This window comes from Marmota marmota, unplaced genomic scaffold, assembly GCF_001458135.2.
Source record: "Marmota marmota marmota unplaced genomic scaffold, marMar, whole genome shotgun sequence".
In the NCBI taxonomy this organism is placed as follows: domain Eukaryota; kingdom Metazoa; phylum Chordata; class Mammalia; order Rodentia; family Sciuridae; genus Marmota; species Marmota marmota.
The window spans coordinates 1,250,965-1,270,734 of NW_026000057.1; the positions used below are offsets into that span (position 1 = coordinate 1,250,965).

General features: G+C 36.4%; 1 protein-coding gene across 3 annotated transcripts in view; it reads right to left on the minus strand.

The window, feature by feature from the left end:
- Window positions 1–4,744: 4,744 nt before the first annotated feature.
- Inpp4b (inositol polyphosphate-4-phosphatase type II B) overlaps window positions 4,745–19,770 on the minus strand; it is a 729,464-nt gene continuing 714,438 nt past the window's right edge. For 2 of the 3 annotated variants that reach the window (XM_048813450.1, XM_048813451.1), the window contains one exon: window positions 4,960–6,355. In XM_048813450.1, coding sequence (XP_048669407.1) covers window positions 6,181–6,355 — 175 coding nt within the window. In that variant the 3' untranslated portion in view covers window positions 4,960–6,180. Of the gene's footprint in view, window positions 4,919–4,959; window positions 6,356–19,770 lie in introns of those variants that run through there. The other variant, XM_048813449.1, reaches the window with a different exon arrangement.

Consider the following 19,770-nt stretch of genomic DNA (forward strand, 5'->3'; position numbering starts at 1 on the left):
ACATTTTTTTTCCCTCTACCTTTGTTACAAATTGCTAGTTATGGTTTGTTTCTTCTAAACAAGAAATGTTTTAGAGTCTGCTTTATTTACTTAGAAATAAAATTCAAAGAGTGATAAATGTGCACCATGTCTCAGAAAGAAAAAAAAATGCAATTTTGTATTCCTTAACTCCATGCTTGGACTGCCATATTTTATCTAAAACATTGATTTTATTTTCTTATTTTTAAAGGCAGTTTTTGCTATGGGTAGCATCACTTTGGATGCAAAGTTCTAACTTCAAACTGCCAAAGAAATAAAAGATGTCATATATTTGGAGTTTACAAAGCTAAGAAATTTAAATATGGGGGGGGAAATACATAGCTTACACAGATTGCAGCTGGGTGAAATGAATGTGAATTTATGCGAAAATCATCAATCAACTACACAAATTCCTAGCAAATTATTCTTAGTGCATAATTTGTAAAGCTTCCAGCTATTAGAGATGCTTTGTGTTCAATATGTTTGCTTCCCTTGAAAACTGCTCACAATTCTTCTCAGACCAGTTTCTTAAATCTGTGATAAAAGTTAATTTATTTCCTAAAATATTAGAAAACATGCCCTGTATATTGAACTAAAATGATATTCCATTCTGCTTGGAAATCAACACTTAAAACATCTGTGGTGCTTTAGCATTCTGCCAGAGTTTAATTTGTTTAATCTAACAGTTTGGGTTTCAATTGAGCTATATTTATTAGAATCTGGGCAAAGTAATATGTTACTGTTTTTTCCTACTTTTAGCAAATGCCAAAATTATAAGTTTAAAAATTGATACTGAAGCACATTTTCAATGATACTCTGATTAGGCTAACATTTTCCTGAAATGAGTCCTGAGTTACTGCTTACACTGAAGTTGCATTGCTAAGATTCCTCTTGCAGCACATTATTGAGAGATGGGTTTATAAATTCAACTCTATAATAATAATTTTAATTATAAATAAAATATAACTATTAAATATTAATTATAGCCTAATAGGAATCTTTAAAGAGGTTATACACCAAAACAAAATTGCAGCCATCTGAAATGACTAAGTTAATAATTTTAATAATTAATATTATTTTAATAATTTTATCCTGCTCCCCAAAATATGTTCCTCTCTGGGTAAAAAATGATGGTGGCTTTCAGCTGAGTGCTGGTACACATTTGACAAGTGACATTTCAGGCACTAAGCATCTTAGTGTGTAGCACTTGCCAGTTCTTGTGGTGTAAATATTCCCACGGTGGCAGATTTTCAGATACCAATACCAATATGGTGCTCCTGAATTTGGAGTCAGGTGGAGATTCACAGTAGCATAATACTATATAGCACTTCAAAGATAAAGATACAATAGACCTAACTAAGCTCAAGCATATAGGTAAGTAGCAAAATTTAGTAAAATAATTATCAAGTGGCAAGCTTCAATAATCACCTTCAATTTTGGTAAAATGGATCCAATTGTATCTCATAATTTAATATTTAATTATGATTGTGTTTAGCAATCAGCTTACATAATTTCTGAAAATTTAATGATTGACTCTCATGAGCCAACAAAAGCCAGCTCCAGCAAAGCACAACAATGGGATCTTACCTCCTGGCATAATTTGACCCTTTAATAGGGAGAAATTTGATTTCCTTGGGACAAAAAAACCAAAAAAAAGCACATTTTCTTTTCCTTTTCTACCATGAGCCTTATTTTATGCAAAATATTGCATTAAATAGAGAAAAAATGGGAGAAGTATCCCCCATCAAATGGTAATTTTAGGGGTTCACATTTTTTCAGAAGAGGTGTTAGAGATGTGTTGTGGTTTAATAAATGATTGGAGGCTAATGACATGGAATACTGCCCTAACAGAGAGGTGGTCATTTTAGTATAATTCATCACCTGGATCAGGTGCTTGCTGTGATCCATTGGATTATGGGACTTACCAAGCTCCATGCAACAAATGGAGTGTATAGATAAAACTCAAGGCAATATTCATGAGAAAAAAATTAGCCATATGAGAAGTGACATGAATGGGTATACCAAAATGAGAGTCTGCTTCAATCAAATATTTCAAAAATTTGTGTTTAATTGTTTTGGGGAACATTTCCAGATTCTGGATTTTTGTCACTGGGACAACCATAATTAAGATTGTGCCTTTTTTTTTCTCTAGGGCTCTATAAATGGACAATCCAGTATTGACACCTATTTTTAATAACAGTTGAAGGGGAACACATTTTTTAGCAAAATAACTGTGTTGTTTGTAAATGTGATTTGGGGGGCTCATTTTTGAGACAATATGATCCCCTCAAATAGACATGTTGTATAACTTTTAAATGAAAATATAGATAGAAAATCATGATGTTACTGTATGTGTTCAAGGGAGACTGAAAAACATGTTTTGTTTAACATTCAATTCAGAAAGCTTTCATAGTTAAGTAGTTTCCAAAGGATATTTGCACTACCTGGAAAGGAGCAGGAATGTTTCTGAAACAAGAATTTTTTTGGTGAAATCCACTTTTAGATGTACATATAAATATGTTTTTTTAAATCAGGATATGCTGATGATTATGCTAATGACAAATGAAAATTTATATGCATTAACATTACATCAAACTCTATCCTTTGCAATGTGTATGTTGGAATTTAATTTAAAAATCTATTAAATGACTTCTAAATATATAAAACTTTATGGCTGGCTTTCTAGTTAATAAATTTAAAAAAAATATTTGAGTCAAGAGGTTTTATTCTAAAAAATATAAATAATTATTGCCTATAAACATCAATGGGCTGATACATATGTAAGGTCTCTTAGGACTCTGACTACCATTTTGATGTACTAAATGAAGCTTCAGAGCTATCCAAGGAGAACTCTGTCATCTGAACATTTTTATCTTAAATCCAAAGGGATGGGGGAAAAAAAAAAGAACCATGAATCCTATCATTTTTAAATCCATTCAAACAATTCAAAGATCACATTTAATAATCACTGAAATAGAGAATGAGGTAGGACAGAGTCCCAGGATAATGTTATCCATAAATAGTATGCAGTAGGCAGAGTATCCAGAGTATGCAGCACATCTTCATTAAAATGCCTGTAAACCCTGTGGCAACTGCTTCAGTAACACCCTTTGGTCACCAGCTAAAATAATAAATTGACGATTTGAGTGTTAGAAGCCTCAAAAGTTATCTTATCCTTATATCAATTTGAGAAATGCAATGTGGGACTGGAGATTTGTTTGAAATCTTAGTTTCAACTTGTACTCTGGCAAGGAGTTATCGCATTAGCCATGGAAGGCTCCACATTATCACCAGCTGAATGTGAAATCTTAGTTTCAACTTGTACTCTGGCAAGGAGTTATCACATTAGCCATGGAAGGCTCCACATTATCACCAGCTGAATGTGGTCAGAGCTGAGAAGTGTCTATGTGATAAGACCCCAGAGATTCCAAAGAAGATCCCTGCTCTGGGTGGCATGCTCCACTGTCAAGAAAGGAAAAAAGTAATTCTTAAAATTTGGAGAAAATAAACTTCATTTGTTCAACTTTTTGTACCATTGCAATGATAGATCCTAATTTCTATGTGAATTAACTAGCATAGCATTCTCTCTCAATTTTGTTGTATATTTAGCATAGAAATTTGGAGAAGGAACAAGCCATAGGCTAGGAAGTTAAGAATAATACTATTGGTAAGAAGAGACTGTAATTATGATTCTGTAATTCTCTAGTTAATGGTTATTCTTAATTTACCAATTTTTCAAATATTGGTATTATAGAAGATAATTGATCTCTAAGGAAAGTTCTAATTTGGAATTCAGAAAACAAAAATTTCAAATTAAAAAATTTGAAATCAGATAAACAGAAAACTATTGTTAGTTTCTCATTAGTTATAGTTACACATGCCTTGAAGGTTTATCCGCCTACGCTAACCTATGCCAGAATGCACACTCCCACCAAGATGGCTGCTAGAAAGCATCTCAAAGATATTTCTTGTGAACTTCATGAACTTTACTACATAAAGTTCAACTGATGGGGATTTTCAGGTTGGGTATCAACAGGCTCTTTCAGTCCCTTGCAAGATTTTGCCTGTTATTAAGTTTTCTGTATCCCCACTGCTATGGCTGGGTCACCCAACACAAGCAGGAGTTTTGAAAAGATGCCACAGTTTGGAAAGGTGTGTGTTCTGCCATGCTAACACTGCTCATCCACCTGGTTAGAACAGGAGTCACATCTTGACTGGATGACAAAGGTCTTTACAAACACATCTGCACACCATTTTATTAGTCAGGGTCATGAGTTAACTTTATCTGATTTCAATTTGCTAGAAAGATCTTTAATAACTCCCTAAGGGGGCTCTGAGGTTGTCTGCAATCAGGACTATGAAGTGGCATACTTGAACTCTCTCCCCCTTTACCTTCTCCTCTCTTCACTCTGGGTAGAGAACATCACTCTGAATCATCTCTGGTTGTATCCAAGCAAGCGCTTTTTTCTAAGACACTCTGCATTTAAATAATCCATGAATGAAATTTACACTTTTTGAATTAATATCCACCACTTTGTGAGGGTCAGCAACTAGAAATGGCAGTGTTATCTAGGAATTTTAGAATGGATTTCTTTCAGAGTCATATGCTGATAGGTATTCAAGTAATTCCTAGATTTGGGCAAATATCCACGATCACTTCCCCCCACAAATTCATAACAATAATAATAATACTAATAATAAAAGATCAAGGTGGAGATCATCCAACTGAGCGTGTTTGTGTTGCTGTTTATTTACATGTTGGCACCCTTAGGTGTCAGCTTTTCCGTAAGTGCCCTCTGGAGGTCTGTAGTGCTTGGGGAAAGCCATCAGCTGCAGCATGTTGAAAGCATACTTCCTGCATTTGATGTTCTTCAGAACATTCTCTATGCGGCATCCTTCTCTGGTGAAAGGGGAAAAAGTACAACTTCATGAAACACAGAATAAATAAATATGCTTTATTTGTTCAATGCAGAGTTGCAGCAACAGTCCAAGTAAAAATAACAAAGATTCAACTCTACATTTTTTTTCTCACAAGTGATGATACATCTTACAAAATTAAATCCTAGGCCAGGCCCAATACCATTATTGCCTTCGGAAAGAGATGATTAAAGTCTCTTTGTTCTTAACAGACATTTAAGGTTTAATAAACTCTTTAAATATAATTCGCTCCACAATACAGCTTCACTTTCATTTCATAAATATATCTGTCTTTTTATAACTTTTCCACAAATTAATTTCTCAGTCTCTTCAAAACACATTAAAATCTATATGTAGCCCTAAGGATGCAGGTTCTAGGAATAAGGCATTTAATTTATTAAGTCTGGCCCTATAGATTTTTAAAGGAAAGTTTCATCTCTATTTTACTTCATTATTTTAACTGTGCAACGAAGAGAGAAAATGGCTTTCTGAACAGCCTGGTCCAAGTCTCAGCTTTGTAAGGGAAGAGTGGTTGTCCACGGACAGTACAAAAGTCACAGGTGCAGAAAAATGACGCATCAAGACACACGAGAGAGACCTTGTTGAAAAGAATAGAAAAGTACTCCGGAAGCCAAAGCAACCCAAACAGTAGTAACAAACAGATTGATTTAATTACAAAACATAAATAGCCATTCTCTCCATTAAGTTACTTGACAGAAAAGGTTAAGTGCAGCAAAAAATAAATAAATAAAGAAGACAGGTTAAAAAAACCAAACAGAAGTTCTATCAGCTGATGGCAACTATGTTATTAGCACAGTGGAAATCAAGTCTGTAACCTCCCACATCCCTGGGATTTATTTCCGGGTTTCAGTGTGTTGTGCAAATTCAATCTTCAATTCATAAATAAACTAAATGGGAAGAGGAAGAGGAGGTTCAGAACTTCAAGCTTTCAGGATTCTGTTCTTTGTCTTATTCCAAAGACAGTAATTTAAAAATTCTTCTTGAGATAGTTAACAGTGGGAAAACACTTTTTTTTTAATGAACAAAAGAGCAAAATAATTCATAATGCATAGTACTTTCTGGTTTTCTTTTTTTAGATTTTAGGAAAAATGAACAGGAACACAATTCAAACATTTTTTTTTAAATTCTATGAATCTGAAAATGTAGAAATATTACAGCATTGTCCCCATAATTTAAAGTCCATTGTCATTTGTAGAAAAACAAAAATGGAATACAACATAGAACTTATTGGTATTTGGCTAAGAGTAATGCAAGACTTAAAATGAGCCACACAACTAGCAGGTGTGAGCTGACTAGCAGCAAGGCGACAGGGTAGAAGTGTCGAGAAGTTGGCTTGTTGTCACTTAGACAGCCTGTTTCAGGATCATCGGAGTCATTCAGTGCTCCCTGGGTTTGTCTGCTGTTAAACAGGGAGGAGTTAGGGGAGAAAAGAAAACAGTATAGAATCTGCACAGTAAAGAAATTCAACCTTAAGTACTTTACAACACAATACACCATTCTGTGTTCTATTACAGCTGTCTCAGATGAGTTTTTATGCTAAATAGCTCCAATGCATGTGTATGTTCTCTCACCGGACTGCATTGACAGAGATATTCAAAAAAGGAGAAATACTCTTACTTTTTGCAAAAGGAGGAATTACGGTGAAGACATTCACGGAGGTGGTGTCGGTATGTGCAAGGTAGAGTCCAGTACACATAATAGCACCAGCAGACAAGATTGCATGAATAAAACTAAAATATGGATGTGCTCATAAAAAAATCTGATAAATAGATCTTTGGGAAATGAAATAAGGATGAAATGAAGCACACGATGTAGTGAAACAAATGGATGTGTCTGGCACATTTAAACACGCCCTCTCCTGATAGTGTACCTATGTAACATAAAATTGTAAAAATGATTTATTGAAATGGTTTGGTCTTTAAAATGAATGAAACATCTGACATGTCATCCTTGCCAGCCATGATATTAGTTTAGCAAAGCCCAACTCAGCACCCTTCTGTTGGTTCAGCCTGTAAATTATATTGTCTCCTGCTAATCTCTCTTAGAGACAAACCTAGCTCCTATGGACTCCTGATGTAAAAAGAGATCCATATTTGCAGAGGCACACTTCAGAAAATAAAATATTCAGATTCGAAGAATGTGTATTTCCTGCATAATTTTTTTTTAAATGGGCTTTTCCAATTCTGCCCAGAAGCAGCTCCAGTTGTGACAAGTCTGAAATAAACACATTGAAAATAAAACTGATTTCTCTGGTATATTTCATCAATATTCAGAGTATTCTGAATTTCAATTACATTCAGTGATCAAGTGGTAGTTTAATCTCCATTGGCTCCTCCACATTTTGAGTCAGAACACTGGTTGAGTCTTATAATGGTGCCAAGCAAAGAAATCTTCTACACAAGCTCTTAGCAACGGCCACTTTTCAACCTTATGCAGCCATTAAAAAGTTCCTACACAATAATCTTTGACCAGGTACTGACAATGTCAGGGACTACCTTTGGACAAACAGCCAGTGTTATTATTTCAAACAGCAATTTGAATAAGTTTAAAACACCAAATCAACCATGCTCTGCTGAGATCTGGTGTTTCCTTGTTTGAGATTTAAGGACTATGTAACCATGGATAAACTAGATTATCTGGAAAATAAATGGTTCACTGAGCAAATAGGGGTTTATTCATGTTGGAAATTGAGCCGTGTTCAGTTTTCTCCTGTATATTTGTTGGAAATTATGCAATAGATTTTAAAAGTATAAAATACCTTGTGATATGTTTCTTGGGTAATATTGTTTTATTGGTTTGAAATCCTTACATAACTGACTAATCCCAGATAAATCGTTTATTTATTAAACCATACTTCTCAGCTGTCTACGAGGAGCCAGGCACTGCTGTGGAGTTGGGTAATACATCGGTGGACAGATAAGATAGAAACTTCTGCCTGCAAGAAGTTTGCCTCTTGAGTTGGAGAAGAGGGAACCAACAGAAAAACAATAACATCTTGGCAAAAGCACAAGGGAGAAAAGTAAAGCTAGGAAGGAGAAGTGTGTGTGTGTGTGTGTGTATGTGTGTGTGTGTGTGTGTGTGTGTGTGTGTGAGAGAGAGAGAGAGAGAGAGAGAGAGAGAGAGAGAATTTTAAGCAGAGTGATTAGAGAACCTCTCACAATAAAATGACACTTAGAGGAAAGGGAGGGAGACATGCAGATATTGACATTCATTTTTATGTGACATAGTGTATTACCTAGTAGCTTCCTGACATAAGGGGACTGGCACCTTTAGGCTGGAGGACAAAGGAACATGAGGAGATCCCTGGAGGTCCTGTCTAGCCTGGCTGGATCTCAAACGAGATAGGGAAGAAAGTGGTCCCAACAACTGGTGGACAGACAAACTGGAGGAGAGCCTCCACAGTTATGGACTTCACTATCTCCACAGAATCTAACACAAAAAAGGACATTAAGGCTACTGAGGGCAGTGGTTTCAATTTCCTCTGTATTAATCCATCAACATGATCTACAACACATGCATCACAGGGGTGGTTCTACACAACACACCGGGAACAGAGGCCAAAAGTGTGAGAACTTTCACATCACCAATATGCACCTCATTCTTTAAAACTTTCTATTTTTCATATATTCCATAATTCATATGAATTGGTAGCATGGCACATGTCGAAGCAGCTATGATACAGTAGAATAGAGCATGACTTTGGAGTTAAACCACCTGCTCAGTTCCATTGTCACATGCTAGTTGAGTCACCTTGGGCCAGTCCTTCAATTTTTCATACTTCAATTTCCTTTTCTGGAAAGTGGTAGTAACAATATCTACCTCCCAGAACTGCTGTGAAGTAACACCATATGAGTCAACACTTTAAAGTTCTTAGAGTAGATAATGCATGTAACAAGCATTCAATAATAACGGTTCCTATTCTTATGTTATTTGTAGGTCAATAAATATACACATAGTAGTATAGCTAGAACCCTTTTAACTAGGAGGTATATGTAACCAAACAGGTCTGCAAGCCACTGATCTAGCCCTTGGGTGTGCTGAGGGATGGTGGTGGAGAAGCACGGGGTCAATGACAGCTGTTTGATTTTCTTGATCTTATTTATCAATACAATGCCTTTAATTTATGTGTATACCACCCCAGTGGCCATGTCTGAACAAACATTAGTCCCAATTATTTAAAACAAATCATATAGCAGTTCATATCAATTTCAAACATCAAACCCACCATGCTGTGTTCTGGTTGAAAAGAATATTTGAGAATGACTGGTTTATCTCATGCTTGAACAATTCTGAGAATGAAGGAAAAGTACTTAAAAGTTTGTTTCACCCACATGCAGCTGTGGATGGGGTTCAGCCCCAGAATGAATGTGCAGGCCTGTGTGTGGGGAGGGTAGAGAAGAACTAGGATCAAAGGCCAGGGAAGGCCGAAGTGACCAACGATGCCTCAAGTTTACCTGGAATCTTCACATGTACAAGGTAAAAAGAGAAACTCTGTTTTTAAATTCCAGCTATGGCAACTACTAGCTGCATGAACTTTAGCACAGAATCTTTTTCCATTGCAATTTCTTCATACACACAGGAACTAGAGAGTTCTTGAAAGAATTAAATGAGATGACACATGAAAAAACACTTAGCACAGTACCAGGCATAAAATACAGCCTGAATAAATGTTAGCTATTAATATTAAGTGTAAAAATTTTCATCATTCTCATCCTTGTTACCATTTCATCTTGATCTGTCCAGTTTTAAAGTAAGATTATCTACAGCAAAACTTAAAAATTTTACACTTTGGTTCTCTTCAATGATCCCTATAGTATCCATCCATCCATCCATCCATCCATCCATCATAGTATACATATTGCATGCTGATGGTAAACTTAGATTAGAATAATAGCCACAGTTTGTCAACCTATAGTCAAAAATACTCTTTCCCAGTGAGATAGGCCCTGGCTGAGGACTAGAGAGCTCAGACCAAAAATAAGGCTGGAAAGTAAGTTGAAAATGTCTGATAGAGAGCACTAATTTATGCCAGATGGCTTTATTTTCTTTCTTTCTTTTTTCTTTTCTTCTTCTGTTTTTTTTTTTACAATTGCCAAAGCACACTTAAAAATTTCCAGTCTGATGTAGTACATGCCAAGTGAATATTATTAAGTAAAAGACTTTTGTTTTTGTGTTTGGAGGGACAGTTTTATAATTGAATTAATTTGTTGTTTATTAACCTCCATCTCTAGAGATTAGAGTAACACATTAAAAATGCCTCACATATAATCCTCCTATTATTCAGCTGGAATCCAAAGCAACATGGCCTATGAGGCTGCCACAGGATTTAAAGCTTGAGGCCCAAAACCCTGTTCCTCCCCACTTCTTGCTAAGAATAGCACAAACAGTGACTTCTTCATGGCCAGTGATTTTTTTAAGCACTCTTTAAGTGTGAAATACAAAGGAAGCATTAAATAATATTAGTAATTTCCTCACCAGAAGATTATGACAAATAATGTGTTGGTGTCTGCCTTGCAAGGTTCCCTCACAATCCAATGGCACTAGACTGGATGATCACCATGGAAGCAAACAATGATGCTGTCTCTGGAGGAAATGTGACAAGATCAGACTTTAAGGTCAGTTACTGAATCTTCAAGATAGAAAATTATCTTCAAAGACCTGTCAAAGAAGTCACTTAAAATAGAAATAAGTAAAAAGAAATGTCTCACTTTTAAATATATTGCTGCCTACACAAGAGACATATCCTAAAATAAAATCCAGTAAGAGTGGCTTATTGGTATTTGCACCTCTCTTTTTCCTGTCACTGACTATTTTGTATCCTAGAGGTCATGAGTCACCCATTGAGATACCCTCTCATACCATTCAGATCTCCAAATACAAAATTAGAATCCTCCCAGCTTCCCTTACAGGACAATTATACATAAATAGGTTTTTATTTGATATTTTATTCTGTTAGCCACTATAGTTCTTCAAGCTTCCCAAAGGAATATTACCAATTAAAACTGAGTTGAAAAAAAATATTTCCTTCTGACCAGAAAGCTGATTTCTTTCCGTGCTAAAATAAGAACTATCTCATATTTAATTACATGCTTCAAGTCTGGGTCTATGGGTATATCATCTTGAAATTATGAACCAAGATTTTAAAGCCAATACCTTAGAGTGCTGTATTTGACACAACATTCATCTTAGGAGTCAATATTTCAGAACACCATGTCTTGGGTCCTGGACTGCTAAACTCTATCATAATCAAACTGGCAGATCTGTGTAAAAAAATGTATATAATGTATATAATGCAGGTCTTTTGTCAATGAGAGATTTGAGGGTGGTTGGGGAAATCATAGGATCAGAGATTCTCATATGAATGAGAAAAGTGGCTTTAAAAAAATCTTCAAGTTAGATGTATACATTTAATAGCTGAGGAGATAAAAAGTCTTCCTGTTGCTTCTTTAGCAATCAACAGCAAGTAAAACACATGAGAATGTCATTTCCCTGGCTAATAGTTTCATATATCACAGTTTAAGACAAAGGAAGAAAGCAGTGTTTTTCTAGTTTAGATCAAGGTCCAAGAGATCAGATATGAATTAGGTGACTCAAAATACACTTTGATAACAAATAATCATCCAAAACCTTCAAAATATTCAATTTGGAATTAAAATAATAAAAAATTTAAAAATTAAAACTGTGTAATTATTTAAATGAAAGGGAAATTTTATGAAAGAATCTCATCAATGAGGTCATTTCCAATAGCTTAGATGTAAGAATAGTCTTTATGGCCAGAGGATAAAAAAAAAGTCCTCCTTTTTTCTAACTGAATATCAGAATCTAACTCAAAATGTAGTATGCCAACCACAAGAAATGCTCTAAAGGATAAAATTATGCATAAAACATAAGACAGTGTTACTACTTTGAAAGTCCAGGTCATACACAATTTTGATAAGTGAGGACAAGTTTGCTACAAAAGCCATCTTGTATTTTACTCTTGGGGAACTGTGTGCATCTCTGGACATGACATTCTAAGGTAAGCATGCTGTAAGCTAGAGAATACCAGAGTATGGTACCAAGAAATGATAGCCTGGTCTGGGAACCTGGCGTGTCAGAGAAGACTGATTAAACTACTTGGAGAGAAGTGTATGGTTAATTGATTGTTGATTTCCTATAGTCCCATGCTGTATGCACTAACATCTTGGCGTTTCCACGGGTTCCAAAGGGTTTCAAGATATGATCAGGTAGCAAGTAGAGGCTTTTGTTCCTGTCTGTCCAATGGAAAAAAAAATTCCTTTCACATTATGATTGTAAGCACAGGTTTCCTGCTATTTCACAGAAGCAGGAAGATACAGTTTCTTACCAGTTTTAAGATTAGATTCAATGACCTCTCTGACTACTTTCATCTCTATTTTCTTGTGCTTCTTTGATCCTATTAATGCCTAACTGCTGTAAGCCAGAGATGCATATTTTCTCCACTAAGAATTATTGCCTTCAGAAATTGTTGGGGTTGAGAAGAAACTGAAAAAATGAAAGTGTTCTGATATTCCAATCTGGTCTCTAAAGCAATCCGCTTCTTTCTCATCTACTCTGATGAATTAAAACAAAATGAAGGAAAACTGGGTATTTAATGATGTTCACTGAATTTCTTCCTGGTATTACTTTTTGTGCTCTTTGTCCCATTTTGATGTTCTGGCTTTACAAAGTCCCAGGAAAGTCAGAGTATCTCCTCATCAGAGGAAGACAGGCTCCACGTGGTGACGTTTTCAGAAGGTGTCTAAACCTTGCTTTGAAAAGAAAGAATGTATGTACACTCAGTGTTATACTCACGAGCAGACAAGAAAGTGGCCTGGTGTGAAACCTAAAAATGTTTTATTATTTTTAAAAAAAAGAAGAAGAAAGGCATAATGAGTTGAAAGCATAATTGCTTCTATCAGATCATTTTCAGAGAATAAATTTCAGTTTTGATCTTGGAGTTTTAGAAAGGAGAGTATTTGGATCAGATCCAGAAAGAAATATCATAAATGATTAAAAGACCAAAGGAAAAACCTTATGAGGAGTATTTAAAGTTGATTTGTTAGGATAAAAGAAGGCTAATAAGACATATGAAAATATATGTAACACATACGGTAAAATAAATTGGATATCTCCATTTGTGGTATGCTGTCTGCTGTTTCTTCTTCCTGGTAGTTTTTGAGGCTGTAGGTTAAAGCAGGTGCCCCAGGGACTTTAGCAGGGTTGAAAGCAAGAGCTGCCTGTGCTAAACAGATTTACCCTCCTTTCATGACAGAGAATTTGAAATGTCCACTGGGAAGTGGTAATACAGTGTTGAGAGGAAAAGAGGGAGATGGAGAAGGTAGGGAAGGGAGAAGGGAAGGAGGAGGGAGGAAAGCAGAGGGGGAGAGACAAAGCCCATAGAGACAGACACACTGACTGGGGTGGGGGCAGAGAAACAAAGGTCAGTGCCACAGGGTGAAGCCTGGGCACTATCTTGTGTGTCAGGGCAGAAGGGCTGCAGGATACAGGGAAGGACGCTGGCCCGAGGACATTGCCAGCTGTGCCAAAGATTCCTCTCTTGGGTGAGACTGGGATGCGGGGGGAAGGGAGGGGCCTGATGGTACCACAGGAGTGGGGAATGGACACAACAGGGTCTGGCAACTGATGCCGGCAAGTTCAAGCCTCAGCGCCCAGTAAGACCTGTGGCAGGGGCAGGCCATGAAATAATAAAGTCTGACTTTCATTCAGCTTAGCCTGCTCGGAGCTGGAACTTGGAATGAAGTTTATGTAAAGAAACAAACAAAAACCATACCACGTTTTACTTACCATTGTGAACAGATAAGTAAGAAATTTCTGCAAAGAAATAGGTACACAGATCTAGATATATGCTTATAACTCATTTTCTGGATCCTATGTGTTATAGTTATGCTTTTTTTTAATAAAGAAAGGTATCTTGTTTCTGAAAACTCAACAGCCAGATCAAAGAAAGGAAACTAGTCCATAAAACATTTTCTTTAAGTGTGTTTGTGGCTCAAGTGTTCAAAAATGTGAACAGCCATTGTCTTCCTGCTTGAATTTACAACTTCCTGGTGTTGGAATAACTTTGGTACCTCTGTTAAGAGAAAATTAACATGCAGAAATTGAAGGGTTTTACTTCCATCCCTGATAAGCCTAGACAGAGAACAGTGAGGTCCATCTATCCCTACCTCCCTTCCCTGGTAAAGGAAATCTAGCAGAGCATGAAGCAGCCTGACTCCTGGGCTGCTAGGAAGCTCCTAAATAAAAACAGAAGTCCCCACACACCATTGGATTATAGCCCAGTTTATTCAGAAAATACCCTGAGAAACGTAGCAGATATCAACAATGACAAATCAATATTTAGGCCTGAATAACACAGATGAAAATCAGCTCGACTCCCTATTTTCTAACATGGAAGTCTCAACACTTTCCCCTCAAAATGAGAATGTTAACACTTATCCCATAGGATTAGTGCGAGAATTATGTAAAGGCACACAGCATATTCTCAAAGGTAAAAGTGAATAGATGCATTTTTAAAATAACACCCTCTGTTTCCATCCCCTTGCTACATCTCGGTTCTTGTGCAGGTGGTATGTCCCTTGTCCAGATATGCAGCTGTTCCACTCTATATTCTGAGTGTGAACCAACTTAACATTGGACACCACTGTCACCAGGCACTGTATAGTTTTAAACATTCACCTTGACCCATTCTTAGCATTGGATTCATCAAAAGAATGAAGTAAGGGTCTGTACCCCAAGAATTAAGAGAATATCCATTATCTCCCCTAGAAGGATAATGTTGCTTTCCTACTATTTTCCATCTCCCAACCTCTCCCTTTACTCCCATGAATCATTGCAAACATCATGATATTACTACTTTTGTTATCAACTCCTAGAAGTAAAGGCTGACAAAAATCTAAGAAAAAGAGAATAACATAAATCAAGGAATCATATATTTTAGCTTTTTGATACAACAAGCACATGGCTAACTACAACATCAACAGTAACTCGCTATGAAGAAGGCAGAATACAAAATACACCAGGGAGGAATAACTCTCAGGTATAGCTCAAAGTGCTTTAAATATATCACCATTAATCTCTGGATAGGGATTCAAAGATCAGGGAAGGCATCTTAGAAAAATAGATTTTTGTATTGGATAGTGAGGGCTGAATAGAGTTTCAATGCCTAGAAATTGCTTGGGATTGGAGGAATGTAAATAACAAGGAAAAGACATGGAAACAAGAAAACTATACAGATGTATTTAAGAATGAGTCACAGCCTGCCTTGGTTATAATGATGGGGCAACAGAGAAACCAATGAAGATAGAAAAATTAATTAAATGGGAGAGCATTTTCTTTTTTGTTACTTATTTACTTTACATATTTTCTATAAAAAACCCCACATATTTTAAAATAAGGAATTCAGTGATGACGTTTTACAATGAGATGGGCTACACTGCAAATGTTTGTGTTGACAACAGCAACAGGAAACATGGACCTTACTTTCTAGGAGGAGGTGGGTGGGCCCTGAGGACCTGGGAGCAGTGGAGGGCTGTGATGAGCTCTGTGCTCGAGGACAGCAACCAGCAGCAATAAGAAGGATGGCTTCAGCCAGGGCTGTGACAGGGATGAAATAAGATGGAGACCTGGAGACCAATTAGGAGACTCTTGCAATAGCCAAGGCAAGAAATGACGAGTGCTTGAACTGGGAGTGAAAGAGAAAGGTGAGGGAGTCACAGCTTTTGTAACAGAAGCAATTGGAAAAATAGTATGTAGAGTTTGGATCAGGGGAAAGGAGGACCAGAAAAAACTTAAAAAATGATTTTTGAAATTCAGGGGAAAATGTACTTCATTTACACATCCTATGTTTGATGCATAATTCTAGTTGGCTATGTAGGTTTGGACAGGATCTGTAACATCGCTTTATATCCTAAATTGTTACCAGTTCATGTAAAAAGTGAGCTAATTAGAGGAAGTCACCCATGCACAGAGTATCACATGACTGGAGACAGGGCTGAAGGCAAACACTTCAGCGTGCTTCTGGAAAGTTGGGAAGCAAGCAGGACAATATACAGGGACCTAGAAAACAGTCCCAGATTCAAAGAAAGAGGGAATGACTTGTGTGGCGAATTCCGCAGCTGGAGCAAGGAAGTTTCAATGCAAGTAAAGGTCACAGAACTTGGTGATTATGTCTTGTAGCCTTTGACTTTCAGTAGAATTTTAGGAACAGGAATTAGAAGCAGCTGGTGCGTGAGTGATGAAGTGCAGGAGAGAACATTCTGGTCTTTTCAGGGCCTTGGCAGAGAAAGAAGGAAAAGGAGAGCTCAAGACTGTGACAGGGTCAAGAGGACGGATGGATGAAACTGTTTCAGGATGCGTGAGGTGAGTGTGCTGGGAGTCCCAAAGGAAAGGTAAAGAAGGAAGAGTAGAGAAGGGTGTGGAAGAGCTGCCACCACTTCTTTTTTCAGAGAATGTAAGATATTTATGGATTGAGAATTAGCCATAAATTTTACTTTTAATCACGAGGTCCTTATAGTCTCCTTGCTTCAGTGGAACATGAAGCTGAAGACAAAGGTCAGGCGGAACAGGGAAATGTAGAAAAGTAACTAACTGGAAAATTCACCTTTCTCCATTTTGGGGGGCATAATCAGACATATTTGTAACATATTTGTTTAGTAAGAAAATAAAGGCATCCTGTACATTTTTTTAATGGGCTGCATAGTATTCTTTAGAATACTATGAAATTAAATTTTTAATTTTAAAAATACTAAAAAATTAAATTTTTTAATTTTAAAAAATTTTTAATCAATATTGGATAGACGAACTTAATACCTTTATTGTATTTATTTATATGCGGCTGAGGATTAAACCCAGTGCCCCACACATTTGAGGCAAGTGCTCGACCACTTAGCTACAACCCCAGCCCCATAATAATTTTAACAAATTCTTTATTAATAATCATTTATGATTTCTTCAATTTGTTGCTATTATTATAGATTCCTAGAAGTAAAATTGTTGGACACACACTATATGCCTTTACTGGTCATCTTTGCAATTTCAAAATATGAATGCAAGCTTAACATCTGAAATTAATACACTTACCATGTTCCTAAACAACCTATGAACACTTTAACTCTGATTTCATCTTGCTTACTTCTATGCCATTCTTGAATTTTACTTCTTTTTCACTTAACTTTGAAAGAAAAATATTATTACTATTGTCTTCCATATTAGAAGTTTATAAGATTGATTTTCTGAGGACTTAACCATTAATGTCAAAACAAGTGAGAGCATCCAAATTGCCCATGGTATCTCTAAAAGAATCTTCACATATAATTTTGAAGCACAATGTTATGTAGGTCCCAAGAGTTTACAGGTATGTACACACGTGACTTTCAATTCAGGGCTTATACCTCCTGAACTGATTCTTTTTTCATATGTCTACTTGGCTTAGAGCCTTTCAATGAACATATAAACATATCAACACAAATAACCAGGAAAAGAACAGAGCGTATTGTTATGCTTCTAATTTCTAATAACCACTAATGACTTTTAATTATTTGCAACATGCTATTTCCAATCTGATTTTGGGGTAGACTTAAATCTGGATTCCTAGAACTTAATTATCTATTCCAAGTTGATAAATGGCCTTCAAAGATGTCCTTCTATTTTTTTTATAGACAGGACAGATACTTCCTCTTATTTCTCTGTTTAATGTTAAGAATTTATTTTCTTTTTTAAATGGGTTAGTACTGTCCTACTATAAGTTACAATCACTTTAACCTGGGTCGTAATGAATCTTTCCCTCTTTTTAACTTGTGCCCTTCAGCCCTTATAAGGATACAGAATACAACTCCATGAAAATGATATTTCCCAAGATATCTGTGATGAAATAAGTTAGGGCAATCCTAAGTTAAAAGAACTCAAATAGTATTTATAATATACTTATTTATTCAAAAACTAGTGAGTGCATACATTATAATAAGCTTTAAGTACTATAAATATAAATTGAAAGAAGATAAATTTCCTACCCTTATGCAATTGATACTCAGATAAGGAACCAGGTAAAAAGCACATAAAAACAAGTTTTATTTTAGGAAATAATAAAGCCCTAAGGAAAAACATGTCAGGATGTGAGTCTGGAGTAGGGAGGGGTGCAGGCTGATCCAGAAAGCCTGGGCAGGGAGAGTGTTTTGGAAAAGCTGACTACTTTAACCTACAACTTGTTTTTGTAATAAAAAAACAATCTATGAATCAATATTCTACAAATTGAACCTTGAGAAGGGCTGATCTTCTAAGCTTTCCCCCCCCATCCAAATCTAGGTTCTAGCAAGAATTGTTTTAATAGTGTGATAGATGGAAATTTAACTTTTGTTTTTTTTTTAATAAGCTAAGCAACAATTTTGACAAGGTAACTAGGAATGACAGTTTAATTTTCCAAACAATATTTGTTGAGCACAAAAGAGGCTCTTGAGTTTCATTAAAATTAAAATCAACCACCATCAATGATAAAAGATGAAGGCACCAAGACCAGGTGCTGGCCCAGGGGCAGCGGGATGTCATTGGCCATGGTGACTCATGGGCATCTTCCAGGGCTCTTGTGGAACCAAGTTGGTGCCTGAAAGATGTAAGAAGGTGGCAGAGTGGAGAGAGGAGGGGCATGAACTCAGGAGAAGGACATCGCAGCATGAGTGAGGGCACTGGGAAGGGGACGTTAAGGTCATATGCTGGGAACTGGGGACAGTCCAAACTGACTACAGTCTCAGAGTGGTAAGAAAGGAGGGAAAGAAGATTGAAAAAGTGGATTCATCTTGAAATGACAGAGGCACCAAAATTTAAGCAGCTTTAACATTCTTTTTATGTAGTGGCAAGGAACATGATCATCATTGAACTTTAGGAACAAACTCTTCAGTGGATGTACAAAGTAGATAGTAAAGGCCTAGACAAAGGAGAACAATTAAGAAATGCCAGGGGCTAGGGTTATAGCTCAGTGGCCTGCTTCGCACATGTGAGGCCCTGGGTTCAATCCTCAGCACCACATGCAAATAAATAAATAAATAAATAAACAAACAAACAAACAAATAAATAAAGATATTAAAGAAAGAAAGAAAGAAAGAAATGACTGCAGTGGTCCAGGCAAGAAGCAATAAAGGTTGGAATCAATCAAAATAAATAGAAATGATGAGAGGCTACAGGTGAAATACAAGAACTAGAGTGACTTAACATCTTGCAGAACCTACTTATAGGTAGGTCAAAGTAGCAATTATAATGTGTTAGGTGGAGGTGACAGCATTTTTATCTTCTCCGGCTCCTTTAGTCACCACACTGAAGCAAATAATCAGACTGTGTCTAACAGAGCCATCATTTCTGACACTTGCAACAATGCTCTGCAGTAATTCTTGAAATGACTCTGTTCTTTGCCAAACAGATGGCTCTCAGAGAGAGTGCAAAATATCACTCGGAGCCAATCGTGGCAATTGCTCAGAGTTAACTTCTCAGATTAAAATAAAAAGTGTTTCAGGAGTTTGATTCTAGTAGAACCAGGAGAATTCGAAGGGCACAGCAGTTTCTTTTTCTCTCCAATTGGTTTGGGCTTTGTTACACATCAGTCAGAAATCACACTCTGTATCGACCATTCTGTTCAATTGAGTAAAACACAAAGACACAGAGCTTGGGAAAGGGATATTTTTCCCCCCACTTTTTTCTTTTGTTTAGTCTCTTTCTAATTGCTTAAAGCTTTTCTTCAACTCAGATTGCTGGAGTTAGAAGAGACCCTTAGAGATCATGGGATTCAACCTCTTCATTTTTCAAATAAGT